Source organism: Antechinus flavipes, chromosome 5, assembly GCF_016432865.1.
Source record: "Antechinus flavipes isolate AdamAnt ecotype Samford, QLD, Australia chromosome 5, AdamAnt_v2, whole genome shotgun sequence".
In the NCBI taxonomy this organism is placed as follows: Eukaryota; Metazoa; Chordata; class Mammalia; order Dasyuromorphia; family Dasyuridae; genus Antechinus; species Antechinus flavipes.
In genome coordinates this window covers 266678017-266695212 of record NC_067402.1, presented here as the reverse complement: position 1 = coordinate 266695212, position 17196 = coordinate 266678017, and the positions used below count along the sequence as shown (strand labels likewise).

At 43.1% G+C, this 17196-nt stretch overlaps 2 protein-coding genes across 6 annotated transcripts; one reads left to right on the top strand and one right to left on the bottom strand.

The window, feature by feature from the left end:
- Positions 1-410: 410 nt before the first annotated feature.
- On the bottom strand, positions 411-7178 carry SOCS2 (suppressor of cytokine signaling 2). Of its 4 annotated transcripts, none has more exons than XM_051963670.1 (3): positions 7091-7178; positions 4233-4613; positions 411-1988 (listed from the first exon to the last, which is right to left on the bottom strand). In XM_051963670.1, the coding sequence occupies exons 2-3, from the start codon at positions 4369-4371 to the stop codon at positions 1531-1533; spliced, it is 597 nt and encodes a 198-aa protein (XP_051819630.1). In that variant the 5' UTR covers positions 4372-4613; positions 7091-7178; the 3' UTR covers positions 411-1530. The 4 variants fall into 4 exon arrangements, with proteins under 4 accessions (XP_051819630.1, XP_051819629.1, XP_051819627.1 ...); XM_051963669.1 differs by lacking the exon at positions 7091-7178 and adding an exon at positions 6009-6096; XM_051963667.1 differs by lacking the exon at positions 7091-7178 and adding an exon at positions 5357-5496.
- LOC127539450 (atherin-like) lies at positions 6113-10821 on the top strand. Of its 2 annotated transcripts, none has more exons than XM_051963674.1 (2): positions 6113-6943; positions 10616-10821. In XM_051963674.1, the coding sequence occupies exon 1, from the start codon at positions 6178-6180 to the stop codon at positions 6658-6660; it is 483 nt and encodes a 160-aa protein (XP_051819634.1). In that variant the 5' UTR covers positions 6113-6177; the 3' UTR covers positions 6661-6943; positions 10616-10821. The 2 variants fall into 2 exon arrangements, with proteins under 2 accessions (XP_051819634.1, XP_051819635.1); XM_051963675.1 differs by having other exon boundaries at positions 6113-7467.
- Positions 10822-17196: the final 6375 nt, after the last annotated feature.

The window sequence follows — 17196 nt, the reverse complement described above, 5'->3', positions numbered from 1 at the left end:
TTGTTCACTGTTAAAAAACTACAGACCACTAGATTTAGATTGAGGAAGACTCGGTTTGAATAATGCCTCAGATATTTCCTAACTATTTCACCCTTAGGCTTGGAAAGTCTATCTCCTTATCTGTAAAATGGGAACAAAAAAAAGTACCTATTTCATAGGTCAGTTTTGTACTACAAATGAGGAAATTGGTAAAGCAATTTATAAACCTTAAAGTCTCTTATAAACATAAGCTATTATTTTTATTATTATCATTTTTAAAAGCTCCATCCACATGGAGCTTTCCAGAAAGCCAAGTTCCTTTTCTCTCTTTTTTCTAAAGGTCTGCTTTGTGATATGACCAGGATGGAAATTTTTATAGTCAGACTTTATTTGTGTGATGGTCTCTACAACTCGAAAGGAAGAAGTGCAGCTTGTAAAAGGCATTTGTTTTATTTAGTACATTCTAATCAAAGTTGGATACTTCAGTAACAGCCATGGATAAACATTTTGGGAAAAAGAAAACAGGCACGTTTCCCTCTGTATCTGGAAGTAAATTAAGTCCAAAGTACTCTACTAGGTAGAAGGAAAACAACTGCCGATTCTCTGGAGTCAGATATTTCAAGGATAACAGACATAGATTTGTGTAGCCATTTTCCAAAAAAAGTGAAAATGGCAACAGGTTACTTCAGCAAGAATAAAACAAATTGTTTTCATCAGAAACTCATGGTCTCAGTTGCACCTGTGGAGCGTGACATTCTTGTATTTAGCCTTTTTTTTTTTTTTAAAGAAAAATAAAACATGGAAAGTCAAGGTCCATTTGCACCAGTTTGAAATGTTTCTGAAGTAAGGCTCCTTTTTAAAGTAAAGGGCTACAGTACTCTCCTCACACAAGATTGTCGGCCGTTTGGAGTCAAAAGACAAATACAAGATTTCACGGTCACTTTTTGGGGTTTGGAGAAAGGTATAAAACAGAAGATAAATACTGACAAGCATGTTCTGTTTAACAAGAACAACAAAAATTTTAAACAAGTACACGAGAATGTGAAATAAAGCCATCCTAAGCCACCACTTGACCATCAGGCAAATAAGTTGTGAGCAGCTCCAGCTCAGCTTCTCCCTTTCCAGTTCTTTTATGCCAGTTCTGGGCTTTAACACCAACTGGACACCTGGCAGCAAATACCCTTGACAACCCGACAGCTAAGAACTCACACACAAAAAATGACCAGCTTAAAGAGAGAGTTTTCCCCAACTCTTAGATTAAAAAATGTACCACCAAATACTCAATTAACAAAAAGGGAGAGAAAGATTCATTTTAGTGGCAAAGTAAAGTCATTCAGACAAGAATACTGACGGGGATTTTAATATAGTTATCTTGCTCCCATACCCCCAGCCTTCCTCGGACACTTAAGTTTGACTGCAGTTGTTCTTACGGGGAAATCCCATTTCTGAGTTGGACACGTGGCTAGCCAGGGCTATGATGATTTGGCTCTCTTTACATAGCTGCATTCGGAGAGATTCTACTTGAGGGATGTTTAGAAAAAAGAGAGAAACTTATACCTGATATTGATATTCTTTCAAGTAATCTTTTAGTCTTGTTGGTAAAGGCAATCCCCAGATCTTAGCTGTACATTTGTTTATAGAGAGTCTACAGAGATGTTGAAGTGTTGGAGTGGAAGTATAGAGAGGTTTGGTCAAATAGAGATGCACAGTTCCATTCCGAGGAGTTTCCGAAGCAGTCCTCTTGTCCTTACAAGTTCGGACGTAGTATTCAATTAAATGTACCACGCTGTCAAATTGTTTCAGCCTGGATTTGACGCAGATGATAGAGTCCAATCTAAATTTCCCATCCTGGTATTCTATTCGTAGATTGGTTGGTCCTGCTGAGGTTTTGACAGATATAGTAAGCAAGTAGTCCGAATGAGAACTGTCTCTGATCAGGAAAGTTCCTTCGGGGGCATCTTTTAATTTTTCTTTGGCTTCATTAACAGTCATGCTTCCCCAGTACCACCCTGAGGTTGGTGTTTAAGAAGAAAAAAAGGAAAAAAGAGGTGAGTAGATATTTCTAACCACTTATCACGGGAGAGAAATCATAGCTAGTAAAAAGCCTCACTTCTAAGAGAAGTTTGCAAGGGGAGAATGTTCCCTTCAGAGGCTGCCAGAACTTCAGTTTGGAAGAACTTTAAGGAAGTTTTGAATCTGTTTGAATTTTAGAGATGCCAAATGAAGATTTTACTCCTCTAAATAAAAGCCTTCCTCTTAATGGACTTTTTTCAAAGTTAAAAACTTAAAAAACAAAAACCACAAAACTTTTCAACATTTAAAGTTACTTTTCTTCCTTGAAGACTAACAACAGCTCCCAAAGCTTTCCTACTCCCTTCTGTGAAGTTAATAAAATTAAAATTTAATGGCATACAGACACCGAGAGTCCAATTTCCAAGACTGGTAATTCTATTGAAGATCTCCCTGCCCTATCATATCATCAGGGAAACATTACACATTATCTATGCTTTAGGTCTTTGGGGAAAATTCTAAGTTGTTCTATTTTTTTTCCCTAAGGAGGATGCTTTAGTTCATTCATATCTTAATTCAAGAAGGCCCAAAGCTCATTTCTTTAAACATATCTCCTCCACAAATTTATATATAATACATATAATATGCATTATTTATTACTATATATTATTTATTCTGTTATTACATAATACATATCACATACATATATTTAATTATACATATTAAAGAGAAAGAGTATAGAAGACCCCTTCATCATTGCTTCCATTATGGCCACCTTTTGTTTTTTAATAGCCTTATCACTCAATCAGAAAAAGATCAGTGTGCAGCCTCACAGAAAGCTCAGTACTTCCTTACAACATGAGTTTTATTCCTTTGGACTTTGCTTGACTTCACCTCTCATAAAATCTGACGGTAAATCAGGGCAATCTCCCCTTTTCTAATCTGCCTGCACCCACTTCTGCTCCTTTATTAAAGATAAACCAGATTTCCTCTGCGGTTTAGAAAGTTTGGGCTCCATCCCTGCTCCCCTCCCGGCAGTCGGCCTTTTGCAAAGGAGAAGCTGCAGCAGCAGCAGCAGCAGCTGGTTCGGCCGCAGGATTACCTCCCTGTCTCGACTTCTTTCCCTCCCGGGTGCTGCAAAAGCCTTCCTAGACCTTGGGAGAGAAAGTCTGCAGTCAGCGCCCCCTCCCATAGTCATATTAAATACCTGGACTCAGCCAGGGGCCAAGAGCTTGAGATGCGTTGCAAAATAATAACAATAACAACAACATATACATATACATATTTTTGCTTTCTCTTTCAGATGCCAAGTGGCCACTGTGAGCAACACTTTAGAAAGGGGATAAATTAGGGGGTAAAGGGAGGGGATCAGAAGCAGCCCCTGCTGGGGGGCACTAGCTTTCCCTACTCTCTTCAGCCTTTCAACTACATCCTAATCCGCCACTGCCAAACTGCAGACTGTCCCTCTTCTGCTTGGCCCATCGGCCCATCTGGGCTGGCTACAGCTCCACCCTAAGAATTCGGCAGCAGCCTGGGAGCTAAAGCTTCAGGGAGAGCCAGTATTTCCCAGTCAGCTCCCAGCCTAGGCACCCGCCAAAGGGGCAGGCAGCCACTGAGTGAGAAGCTGAGCAGACCATTCCTTCCTGCCCAGTTTCAGATTTATTTCTGTCCCCTCCTGGACACCAGATTCCTTAGGGAATGAGGCTATTCTAGGTCGCAGGGATGGCACAAGGCTGCTCTGTTTCTAAGGAATCCCCTGACCCCCACCGCTGGGTTCTTCCCTAGGACCTAATTCTTCTCTAACTGTCCCTTCCCAAATCTCCAAGGATCACTGGAAGGAACTTGAGAATCTCAATTTGCACACGCTAAGGGTGGGGGAATTTAGGTGACTTGTCAGAAATGGAATTTGAATCCAAGCCCTTGAATACAAAAGATTTTTTTTTTCAGATGTACCTTCAAGGAGGTTGAGGAGAGGAGCACATCCTCTTCCAGTGGCTGGAAGCTGCACGATCCCCTCCCCCACCACCTCCACTCTTTCTTAACGTGAAAGACGGGGAGAGGGAGGAGGAGCAGGCTCAAGGTGAAGCTGCCTGTGCCCTTTCATTTCCCTTCACACCTTGATCCCGTTTCTCTAGCTGGCCCCGCCTCGTTTTCCTGAGATGCCGAAGGCTTCGCCCTAAGATACTGCAGATCAGGACCCTCGAACCCGGATCCTTCTTCCTCTGTCCTTTCCCGTCACTTACCTGCCTGGCTCAATTCCCGCATAGCTGTAGCCAAATGTGCCACCTCCGAGGGCTGCTCCTCCGCTGTACCCGCCGCCCCCCACTGGCTTCGAGTCCCTTCCGCACCATCCACGGTGGATTCGTGGGACCTTAGGGTCATGGGGAAAGGGTCACGACGACGAAAAAGTTGCTGCCCAAAACGGGGCTCTGAGGAAGACGATGTGGGGTTTGAGCGAGCCGTCAGTCCTCCCTTGAAGTCAAGGGGATCCTCAAAACACCTTCCCAGGAGAAGAGCAAGCTGGTGGGGATGGCAAAGGAGCTGGGGATCCTGGCAGCACTTCCTCCCCGGTGCGGGGCAGGAAGATGGGAAAGTCCCCCAGAGCACCTTCACTCTCTATTCGCCTGCAAGGAGAAAAGAGGGCACGGGACAGAGAGAGAGATCAGGGTGAGACTCATTCAGTGCCGACCCTCACCATCCCTCCCGGTTACAAACGGCAGCATCCAGCTTCCACCTTGGCCAAGGTGAGGAGAGGGGCGGGGAAAGAGATTCGGGAGCCAGAGGACTTCAGGATGAGGCTCGGAGGTGGGGTGGCCAGAACAGGCTTTCTAGAGAAGGGGGGAGTCACCTGCAACCCAGGGTGGAGGGGAGGTTTCAAGGGCAAGGAAGGACAAGCAAGGGAGAAAAGGGAGCAAGGTTACAAAGGCGAGTGGCCTGCCAGACCCCCGCCCCCAAAGCAGCACACCCTAGGAGTTGGAGGAGGAGGAAAGGCAGCCCGCTACAAACCTGGTTCCCAGCCCCGGAGCCCTCTGCGCTCTCTGTAGGACACGGAGTCTCTTTTTCTCACACTAAGGTGCCGATTTTCCCCAGAGAGGGGGAATCGAAGCCCATGACATTGAAAGGAACGAATGGTCACATCCCTGCCCAAGAGAATTCTTGGTTTTCACCCTTCCTCCCCTCTTTCCCTCCTCACAGGCTCTCGGGGAGGCAGCTGTGGTAGCTCCAGCTAAGGCAGCCGGTGCTGGTGCAGCCGCCGGCGCTGTCGAGGAATCGACCCTCCCTAACCACATGGGGCTGGGGGACCAGGAGGCACTACGGGTCCTCGGATCGTGTGCCCTGGAAACTGAAATGAACGCTGTGCCCTTACCTTGGCCGCCACCTTCCTCCTCCTCCTCCTTTCTCTCCTCCTCCTCCTCTAATCCAGACTGTCTCCCCAGTGGACATGGGGCGGAGGGATAGGAGGGGTGTCTGCCCAAGTCCCCCCCCCCGGATGTTTAATAGGCCACCGAGATGCCCTGAGAGGTGGCAGACCCGGAGCGTGGCAGCGGTGGTGCTGACGGTGGCTAGAATTCCCTCAGCAGGCGACGGCCAAAAGCCCAAGGGACAGTGTCCTTCCTTTCCGATACCCGCCCCCCTCCCCCCTCACTTTCTTTCCCTCCGATCTCCCTCCAGCAGCTTCCCGGGCTTCCCTTTGACTGGTGGGAGGGAAGAAGAGAAGGGGGTGGGGATTAGATAGACTGGGAGAGAGGGAGGGGCAGGAGGTCAGGTTATTAGAAGGATTATTAATTTGAATGATAATTCGGAGTCAGGGGTGGAAAGAGGGAACGTTCCCAGAAGACGTCGGGACGCCAGGAAGGAAAACTGTAAAGTGGGCAGAAGTCCCAGGGGAAGGTGCAGGGGGCAGAGATCTCAGATCAACCCGGTTGCAGAGGAGGCGGTAAAACCCGGGGAGCAGAGCTCTTCCGCCCCCCCAGCCCAGCCCCAGACTGCCCTTCCTCCGGGAGTCCCCCCACGGATACCTGCCAGCAGCCCCCTTCAGAGCTCCCTCCTCCCGCTGCGGCCGCTGCTCCGGCTGTGCCCCCCAGCCGCCGCCGCTTCTCTGGCCCCCCCGGAGGGGGTGGGAGTGCCGAGCGCAGGAGCGCCGAGCGCGCACCATCCGCGGCAGCGGCTGCGGGCGCGCGGGGGCGCATGCTTCGGGGCTGCCCAGCGCAGCCGGCCGAGACGCGGGGCTCGAGGGCTAGGGCGGTCGGAGCCTGGCGCGCGCGGGCAGGGCACGCGATCTCTAAGGCGCGCGCGCCTCGCGCCGCTCCGACCGCCGCCGAACCCCCAGTCCCGCGCCTTGGCCCCACCCCCTTCCCTCCCGGGCTCCGCGCTCTCCCCGCCGAGGCGGAGGAAGGGGGCCGCTTTCCAGGAACTTTCCAGGAATCTGCGTCACGTGGCCACAGCCCGGGCTGCCGCGTTAAAGAGGCTCCGGAGCAGCAGCCGCAGCCGCCGCCCCAGCTGGGGAACGCGAAGCGGTCCTGCCCGCCGCCCGACGGTGGGGGAGCCCTGGGCCCTCCTCTCCGCGCCCTTGCACTCTGTTCCCTAACCCGACCTGGGCGGCCGGCAGAGAAACGTCCCGGGGCCCTTACCCGCGAGGCTACCAAACATTTATTCAACACACTGGGTTAGCCCAGGCATCCGGCACAGAAAGGCAAAGGCCGTCTCTGTCCTCGAGGACCTCATTATACGAAGTGCCGCAGCAGAACCGCCCCGCCCCCTAGATTTCCAACAGGTGGTGACCAACGCCCCCAGCCCCTCGGTTCAGCTAGCGTGTGGGCCCCGTTCAAGATGCGGAAGGATGCTCGCCAAGGCGACTTCCTCCTCCGACGGCACCCCCACCCTCGCCACCTCTGAGCTTGTATTTTCTCCCAGGATGATCCCCTGTTCCAACGCCAGGGCCGCGGCCATCCAGGTGAGGAAGCAAAAGATGCTCGGAAATTCGGCTCCCTCCTCCCAGCTCAAGATTGGGGTGCGAGGGGTAGGAGGGCGTGCCACTCCTAAATCCCGGCTGAGTTTCCTCCCTTTTCCCTACTTTGGGTTGGAAAGGAGCGGGGAGAACCTGGGGGTAGCCAGCGTGGCTCGGGAGAAGGGCACCTCGATGTGGGTCCCCTAGAAGACACCCCCACGGGCGAACGCGCATAGAACGGGAGAACCCGAAAGACGCGCGCCTCCTTAACCAGCTCCCGCAGCTCCTACAATCCCCTCCCTCGCCATCCTGCTCCAGAGCTCGCCCCTCCCTTCCCCACGCCCCCGGCTCCGCCTTGCTCGCCCCGCCCCATCCAGCTGTGCGGCTGCTCACCTGCGCCCGGGGACTAGGGACACGCCCGTCCCTACCTAGACTCCCAGGTGGCCCCCGACGGGACCAACCGGGAGCACCTCTCTTTGCCTGCGAATGGCTGCGTGATCCAGAGGACTGGAGGAATCCGAAAGCCAGAGGTCCGTCCCACCCCCCTCCACCCCGCTATAGGACGCCCCAGGGCTTCAACTCATCACCTCTCCCCCGCACCCCCGCCCCCGAAGTGTGACCTACTTTAAAAGTGACCTACTTAAAAAAAAAAAAAAAAAAAACCTAATATTCTCACGGGAAAACCGGATCTAGAATTTAGATAAGCTTTTTTTTTTTCTTTGAAATATTATCCTGTTGCATCACTTTACTAGAACTTGAAAGGTCAACAGCCACTTTTGGGGATGCTATAGTGAAGAAGGCTGAAGCGGGAGGAAGAAAGTCTCAGACGGTGGGGAGAGAGGAGGAATTTGATTAAAGCCCGTGCTTGGTGCCCCCTCTGCTGACGGTTCGAAGATTTGCAGTTGAGGGATTGACTGGCTGGGAAATAGTGGAATTAAGATTAAGAGACCTAAAATGTCACGAGTGGTTTACCCTCTCGTTTTGGAGATGAAGAAATTAGAGCAGACAGATTAAATGATTTGCCCTGGGACATGCCTCTAGCATGTATCTTGACTGAATTTAGGTCTTCCTGACTCCAGGACTGCCATCTTTCTTGTTCTCTGAGTCTCAGGTTTCTCATCTGTAAAATGGGAAGATTGTATTAGACTAAATGATCACAGGCTCATAGATTTAGAGCTGGGAAAGATCTCAGAAGCTACCCAGTCTAAGTGTCTCGTTTTCCAAATGAGAAACTGAAGCTTTGCTAAAAGTCACAGGCAAGATCTTCTTGCCCTTAATCCCTTCCCAGGAATTCTGTGCTTTTGTGACTGTGTAGGTTGCCATCAAATGGTGGTGATACATCCTCCGGCTGTCTCAGCTGGGACCTGGCTATTCTGGGAATAAACATGTTCTCTCTCCCTATATCCTTGTATTTCATTCCTTAAAATCAGAAGATCTTATTTAAGATTGCCTGGGAGCAACACATGACAGCATCACCCCCCAAGCCCAAAAACAACACAGAAAATAATCTTAGAGAAGACAAAATATGAAAGTAGACAGAAAACTGGCCTGGAAACCATGATTTCAAATCTTGCCTTTGACCCAGATTGGCTGTGTAATCTTGAGCAACTCGCAACTTCTCAATTTCCTTTTTTTGTTTGTTTCCTTTAAATTGGGACTCAGAACTCTTGCATTAACTATCCACAGTGGAAAAATAAAGTGGATGAAAAGTACATATTGCTCAAATTGTGACATAGGTGAATAGGCAATTCATCACTATATCAGACAATAATTAGAATATTTTCTTAGGCAAGTGTTGTCAATGCATAATATGTTGGGCTCAGGAGAGCAAACTGCTGACTATTCCATAACAAAATATCTTTTAAACATTAATCACTTCTCCATAATGTCTCGGAACATACAATGCCAAAATCAATTATGAAGCCCTGTTTGACTTTGGAAGACTTTCAATAAATATTTTTCCCCCACCCCCCTTTCCAGTATTCTTACTTCTTATACAATCACCACTATGTACTACATACTCTCCAACCGAGTGACACTGACCTCTTTGCTGTTCCTGAAACAAAACACTCCATCTCTCATCTCTGAACATTCTTACCAGCTCTGGGGTATCTGCCATGCATGGAATATTCTCTCCTCATTTCCTCCCCAGAGCCACCTTCCAACCGCAGTTAAAAGTTCGCCTTTTATAGGAGAATTATCCAAACTCTTAATTGTAGGGCTTTTTCTCTATTAATTGCTTTCTATTTATCTTATATAGAGCTTGTTTATAAATTTTGTTGTTGTTCAGCTATTTTTCATTGACCCTATTTGGGGTTTTCTTGGTAAAGATACTAGAATAGTTTGCTATTTCCTTCCATTGTAAATAATCATTTACATGTCCTCTCCTTAAGCTTCTTAAGGGCAGGGAAAATCTTGAATTTCTTTGAACCCCAAGCATTTAGCATGGTACCAGGGAAAGTTTTAGGCACGTAATAAATGCTTATTGGCTTACCAACAAGGAATGAATGATGAATTCTAAAGAATTAAATATTGCAGTAGGGCAGATGTCCATAGATTTTAGCAAATCATTCCCAAAAACTTGCATTGAAGAGTGATATAAAAGATTTCAGGAACATGTGTGACCAACTAGAAAAGAACATGGCCAGTCTTTAAGCAAGGAGTGGCCAAACCAAGCATTGGACTGATGTCCTTGGAACCTTAAAAGATGCAGAATAAGGGCTCCCAGGTTCATTTATGGGAAAATAGGAAAGCTCGAAGGTCTTGGTTTTTAGTGGGATTTAAATAGATAGATCCATCCTCCTTCCCAGTCTCTATTTCTAAGTAACCTATTCACTACACTCCTTGGAGTCTCACTAATATATAGCTTTTTGTAATTCAAATGTCTCTATGGAGTTCCTCGCCTATTATGAAGATGGAACAATCTTAATTCTTCATCCAGGATTTTTTTAAAAACCCTAATAATTCTTTTATCTAAAGAACTTTTAAATTTTTCGAAGGCTTCCCTTATAATAATCCTATGAATGCAAAATTCTTTTATAGATCAAACATCTAGTATCATCTTCCACACTGTAGACACTTGATAAATGTATGTAGAACTGATTGAATCTCAGTGGTGTGAAAACTTCCTGTGTCAATGTAGAGCTTAACTCCTGTATATCTCTATTCTTGTATGATTTTCTGTGTCTTCCCATATTTTCCATTCACAATATATTTACTTAGAGTAGCTAGATGGTATAGTGGATAGAATACTGCCTATGCAGTTAGAAGGACATGAGTTCAAATTCACCAGACACTTAACATGTCCCAACTGTGTGACCCTGGGCAAATCACCTAACCCCAATTGCCTTGCCAAAATTTTTTTTAAAAGACTATTTATTTACCTTAGTATTAGTGTAAAGGGAAGTAGGTATGTTACAACAGTACACTGAAGAACTAAAACATTTTCTTTTTCCTGGGAAATTTTGCTCCAGCTTAACCTGCTGTTAATTATATTACTTGTTTCTCACAAATGTGTTTCAGTTTTGTATAATCCCTGCTTGCCTTTTGTCTTCCCAATCCATTTCAAAAGATTATAAAAATGATGGGATTTTGATCAGTTTGGGAATGAGCCTGGCTATGATATATTTGTATGACATATATAGATACCTCTGTCTTAGTCTAGCTCTTCTCTTACAGCTTAAGAAGAAAAATGTCTTGGCCAGATAGATAACAAAGTATTGGATCAACTCTTCAGTACTCCCCTATAACTGAAGGCTCAACTCAAATGCTATTTTCTCCATGAAGTCTTTCTTCAACCCACAAAATTCCCAAATGTGGCCATAACTAGATTAAAATGTAAGTGAAAATATTTAACAAAATAAATAAAAATGCAATACAGTATATGCAATGCTAGCTCGTGATTTTCTAAATCCTTATTAAGTCAACAGGGATCTGTTTCTTTTGAGTGTGACACAGCACTATTAAAGAAAACTAAAAACAAAAAACAAAAAAGACAAAGATGGAATGAGTGGCAATCAACAAATGCTTCCTGATTGATTAATGAATTAGTTAATAATAAATAGACTAAGTAAGTTGAGAATAGTGCTTGTGTCCCTTTATAACTAGATTAGAGTCAACAAGCATTTGTTAAACAACATTTGTATGCAGAATGAGATTAAATAGAAAGAATCATGAGAACAATTTATACAGTGATAACATTGCAAAAGCTAAAAATTCAGAAAGACTGTAGATCTCTGATCAACCTAGTAATTAACCATGATTTAGGAAGATTAATAATGATGATGAATGCTACCTGTCCACCTACTTTCTCACAGAGAGAAAATGGATTCAATATGTAGATATGAAATGATACATTCATGCACATGGCCAATACAGAAATTTGTTTTGCATGACTGTATTTTTTACAAATGTTTTCATTTTTTCTCTTTTCTACCCCCCCACACTCCTGGGAGTAAGGGAAAGAAGAAGGCAGAAGGAAGAAAAAACAAAGACATGATTAATAGAAGCATAAGTAGATAGAAGAATAGATAGATATGAGCAGATATAAATGAATGTATAGATATAGATGAAAGGATGGATAGATAGGAGTGGATAAATATGGATGAATAGATAGATATAGATGAATGGATATAGATTTTAAAACAGATTTATTAAACATTTGCTATGTGCTAAACACTGAATGCACAAGTCAAAATTTAGTCTCTGACCTCAGATCATTTTCTTTTTTAAAGAGATGTCACCTATTCCAGCTCATTCACTAACAAATGAGGAAACTGAAGCCCAAAGAAGTTAATTAACTTTTCCTAAGCAGCAGACATGGTATTTGAAATTTGTCTTCATATGCTTTCTTTTCATTGTAGCCATCCATAGTTATACCTGCACCAACTTTTTCTCCTCCATTAAAAATTAAAAGAATACCCCAGATTTTCCTATGGCATTGTTCACAGAAGTTTATTACAATAGCCACTGGTTTGGGTCCACTTTCTAACCTAGATGAATTCCTGAAATGTTGTGGATAAGTGTTTTCATTTCCCTATAGGCAAGCTAGAATTTCAGGTCTGAGGGGATGCTATCAGGTGGGAGAGGGTGTACTGGAAGAATATATCACCCAGCTATGTGAAGAGGAGGAAAAAATAACAAATGATCTTCAATATAGGCAAGAGAAAGTTCATTTAGGAAAAAAATAGTACAAATGTGTGTTCTTGTGATTACTAACATTTGCATTTTACTTTGAGGCTTGCAGAGAGCTTTACAATTCCTTTAAATTCATTCAATCTTCATGGCAACCCTATGGGGCAGCTTCTATGGATGTTATCATTTTAACAGGTGAGGAAACTGAGGCAATATGGAATAAAATAACTTGCAAGGAAACCGTGTGAAGTGGAAACTGGCCTGGTTTTGGAGTCAGACCACCTTATTTGAAACCTGGCTTTTCTCACCTGAGACCTGAGACAAATCATTTCGGGTCTCTGAACCTCAGTTTCTTTATCTGTAAAATGGAGGTAATAATAGCATTTACTTTCCAGCATTATTATGGAGATCAAATGAGATAATATTTGAGGAGAGAGCAAGCATTGTACAAACCTTAAAATGCCATATGAGTGCTATTGCATTCTGTGTTCTGTAAAAATTCTCTGTCCTGTGTTGAAAAGGATTTAATAGTTATGATAGATATGAACACATAAATGCTTGTTGCATACCTGACATTGTCTGGACCCACAGAGATAGTGGGTCCTCCCATTCTCCCTACTCCTCCCCATCCTGGTCCAGTATTAAGAGCTAGTTTAGACTAGGGTTTAATCTTGGGGAACCTATGTCTTATTGCATTCACATTCAGCTCATTTATCCCCCAATCCCCCTAGTTTTGTTTCTAGTCTTACATCTAGGACCCCCTCAGAAAAGGAGGAGTAAAAAAAAATTCAGTGAACAATGTAAATCAGGTAGGAGACAGTTAATTTCCTAAACACACACACACACACACACACACACACACACACACACACACACACACAAAACCACACAAAGCTAAAGATAAAAGGTGAGCATTTGTTAACAAAACAAGATTCAGGAATTTAACTTATAAATACTGTCTGGAAGACTACTTGAATTTCATTAAAACATAAAGTAATTTGCTAATGGGTAGACTAGATCAGGTCTTCTTAGACTTTTCCCACTTGTGACTCTTTTTTGTCTAAGAAATTTTTATATGATCCCAGTATAGAGGTATATAAAAGAGGTATGCAAATCAAACATTTGCTGAAAATAAATCATAATTTCATGACCCCCACATTCAGTTATAAGACTCCATAAGGGGTTGGAAAAAAAACACAGTTTAATAAGCTAGATGACTTCTTTAGTCTCTCTCAGCTCTACACTGTGCCTTCTGATAATTAGATAATATCAGAAAAATCAAATGTGGGTTAGAGAGAAAAAAGATTAGAGCAAGAGGACCCTTTAAGAATGCACAGGCCAGCTGACAGGTAATGACAGCCTGAACTAGGGTAATGGCAACATGAGCAAAAAAAAAGGGCTGAAGTTTTGTAAAGACAAAATAAGACAGTACTTAGTTATTGGTTGATTGTATTTTCCAAGGTGGATGATGATGAAGGAAGTGGAGAGGAAATAAGAATCAAAGATCATTGGGAGGATGACAGCATAATTAATATAAATAGAGAAAATTAGGGAATTGATTAAGAAGGAAAGAGAGAAAATGATTAATTCTATTTTGAACATGTTGCATTTGAGGAACAGTTGGAGCTGTCCAGCAGACAGCTGGAGAAATGTAAGAGTAGAGTTGAGGGAGATATTAGTGATGGATATATAAAGAATTGCCTGTGTACAACAGACAACTATTAGTTCAAAGTAGAAAAGTGGATAAAATCACTAAAAGGGAGAATACAAAAAGAGAAAAAGGTCTAAGTGTGAAGTGGAAACTGGCCTAATTTTGGAGTCAGACTACCTTGGTTCAAACCTGATTTTGTTACCTGTGAGACCTGAGACAAATCATTTTAGGTCTTTGGGCCTTAGTTTCCTTATCTGTAAAATAATTGGAAGAGCTGATCAATAAAGCTTATCAATAAAGCCCACGCTTAGAGAAAAGAAAAGGGATGACAAACCAGTAAGGAAAACTAAAAATAGAGAGGTCAAGACAAGTAAGAGGAGATCTAGGAGAGAATGATACCGCCCAAACCAAGAGAGAAGAGTATATCTTAACAGAAGGAATGATCAACAAGGTTGAAAGCTTCTCAATCATTAAGTGGGACTAGAACTGATTGCTCTCCAAGGAGCAATGACCCATAATACCCACATTAACTTACATTTTTTTTTCTCTTTTAGCCTCTCTGTTAATTAGTTAATGATCTATAAAGCACTTCAGGACCCAAGGGAAGCTGTGATATTTAATTAATACTGCTAGGAGTCCTCTTTTTTTTCAAGAAAGTTCACATTTTAATCATTTCTCATGGAGTATCCATCCATTTAAAAACATTGATTGAATATCTTCTATATGCCAGGTGCTGTGATAAGTGCTTGGATAATAAGGATAAATCCTTAGGCAGCTTATATCCTATTAGGAGAAAATGTCTTGCACACAGGTAAGTAAATACAAAATACATATCAAATAAATGCAAAAAAGTAATAGAGGTGGAGTGCACTTGAGGAGATCAGGGTAGACTCTAGGGAAGACTCTGGCATTGGGTCTGAACCTCTAAAGTAGCTAGGAAACTGAGGAGGCAGAAGTGAGGGGACAAAGCATTCCAGACATGAGGGGACAGTCTGTGCAAAGACTCAGAGATGAGATTTGGAATGGAAACCAGACCGTTTTGGCTGGTACATGATGAGGAATTAAGCCTGGTAAGATGGGCTGAACTAAGTCTGTGAAGGGGTTTAAATGTCAAACAGAAGAAAATCCTATTTTATCCTAGTGATAATTAGGAGCAACAAAAGCTTCTAGATCAGGGGAAATAATGTGGATACACTTGCAGATTCTCCTCAGGATCAAAGGATAGCCATTGTACCCCACTAGAGCTGTGAAAGTAAATAATTGACCAAAAAACAAAAAACTTCAATCTTTATTATAATTGATTCTAACATTTATATAACAGTAGACACTGAAGTACACAGGCCATCATCCCAACCTCTACATTGTACTCTCTGACCTTTCAGATGACAGCTAATACCATTAATAGATCTGTACTTGGGGCAGTTTTGAATCATGGTTAGGTTTCAAGGGAAGTTCAGGGAGGTCAAGAGCTTTTATTGATGGTGCAGGAAACAAAACAGGCAGAATTAAATCTTTCAGTACATAGTGAAGTCCAATTTCTGACTGAGCTGGGAAATTCTGAGAAAGTTCATAAGCGGTTGAACCACCTGGTTTCCAGCAATCAGCAGGGATGACTCACTTTAAGCAAAAGAGCACAGGACATCCGGAAAAGCAAAATATCAGCTGCCTCAGAAGATGCTGGCTCTGTAATCAGGCACTCACACCCCAAACCGCAGGCCAACTTTTATCTCTCTCCAAGGTGGGAAACACAGCAGTTCAGACAACTGTCCTCTGGGCGATGAGCATTTTCCAACACAAAAGAAAACATTGATAAGACTTCTTTTTTCACTCCTATTCTTACCTAACATCCACAAAGCATTTCTTCGTACCCCATCTAATATCTCCCCCTCCCCCAGCTTCCTACAAAGCTTGGCTCAGGTGTGACTTCCCACACCAGACCTGGATTAGTTATTAGCATTCTTGCCTGTCTGGGTTACTATTCTGCATCTGATGTAATGGATTTTTCAGAGTTGGAAGGTTCAAGCAAAACAATCCATCAAATAAAAATATACTCAAATATCCCCTCCCCCAAATAAAAGCCATTCCCAAGGCACTTTGAAATACAAGAAGATAAAAGCTCAAAATCAGGAGCTCCTAGTCAATTCTTTAAAATTCACTTATTCTTCTTGTTTGGGGCAGATTTATCCACCTGTGGGGATGGGGGGAAGAGAGCCTATGTGTATAAGTATAACCTCACCCATCTCAGCTTCTTGGCTCCCAGCAGTCTGCACAGTAAGATTCTCTTGCAAATTTTCTGTTCCGTGCCCATCATTCTGTCTCTAGCACCTAACACAGTGTCTGGCATTTTGTACAGTAGCTCATGAATAAGGGCTTATTTCAGTGGCTTATTCCAGTAAGATAAATTATAGAAGACATTATTATCCCCTTTTTACACATGAGGAAACAAAGCAAAGAAGGTTATCAAGAAGTGTTTTCATTATTCTCAGAGTAACAACTAACAGTTAAATAGCTCTTCAACATTTACAACAATCTTGTGGAATATATAGGATGAGTTTTATTACCTCTTTTTTATAGGTGAGGAAACTGAAATCCAGAAGATATTCCATTTCTGGGCTGCAGGCATTTTTTCTGTCTATCCCCTAAGCCTGGAACTTTCTCCTTTCTCCATTTCAATTATTGACCTTCCTAGCTTCATTTAATCCCAATTAAAATCCCACCTTCTACAGGAAGACTTCCCCAACCTCTCATAATTCCAATGTCCTTCTCTCTGTTAATTATTTCTTATGTATAAATATATATACTATATATCTATGCATATGTTTTGAAAATAAAAACAAAAAAAATTCTTACAAATAGCCCCTTCCCTCCACCCCCCCAATCCTTACCTCTGAATGCCTGGTATTAAATATTTATTAGCACACCACTGGTTAGAGCATTATAATGGCCTCTCTCCCCAACCCCTCATAGATATGCTTAAAGCCCTTAGAGAATGGAGGAGCCATAACCTGAGAACCTGACTCCTCATTGTCAGGAGGAATTGGGATAGGACTCCAGAGACTATGTGGATTATATGTAGAACCTCCTGGGGAATGTGTGTGTGTATGTATGTATGTATGTATACACAAACACCTCCTTTGCATTTGCAAAGATTGCCCAACCAGGATTTTATTATTGAATACCCTAAAATTTTAATTATTTTTTGCTATCTTTTATTATACACTATATTTGAACAGTTTTTCAGTTAAGGTGTGAGTTTTCAGGTGTGTTTCATTAAAGCTCTTTTGAAACAATGCTTGCCTATTTGAATGCTTGTGTATTGATTGTATTCCTGCAACCAGAATGGGTATTGCAGTTAATATGAAAAGTGTGAATTCATATCCCTATAATAGGGATTATTATATAGGTAAGCAGGTGCCTACCTGATAAGGTATGCATATTTCTTTTGATCTTAAAATGTCCTAGAGTCAACAAACAT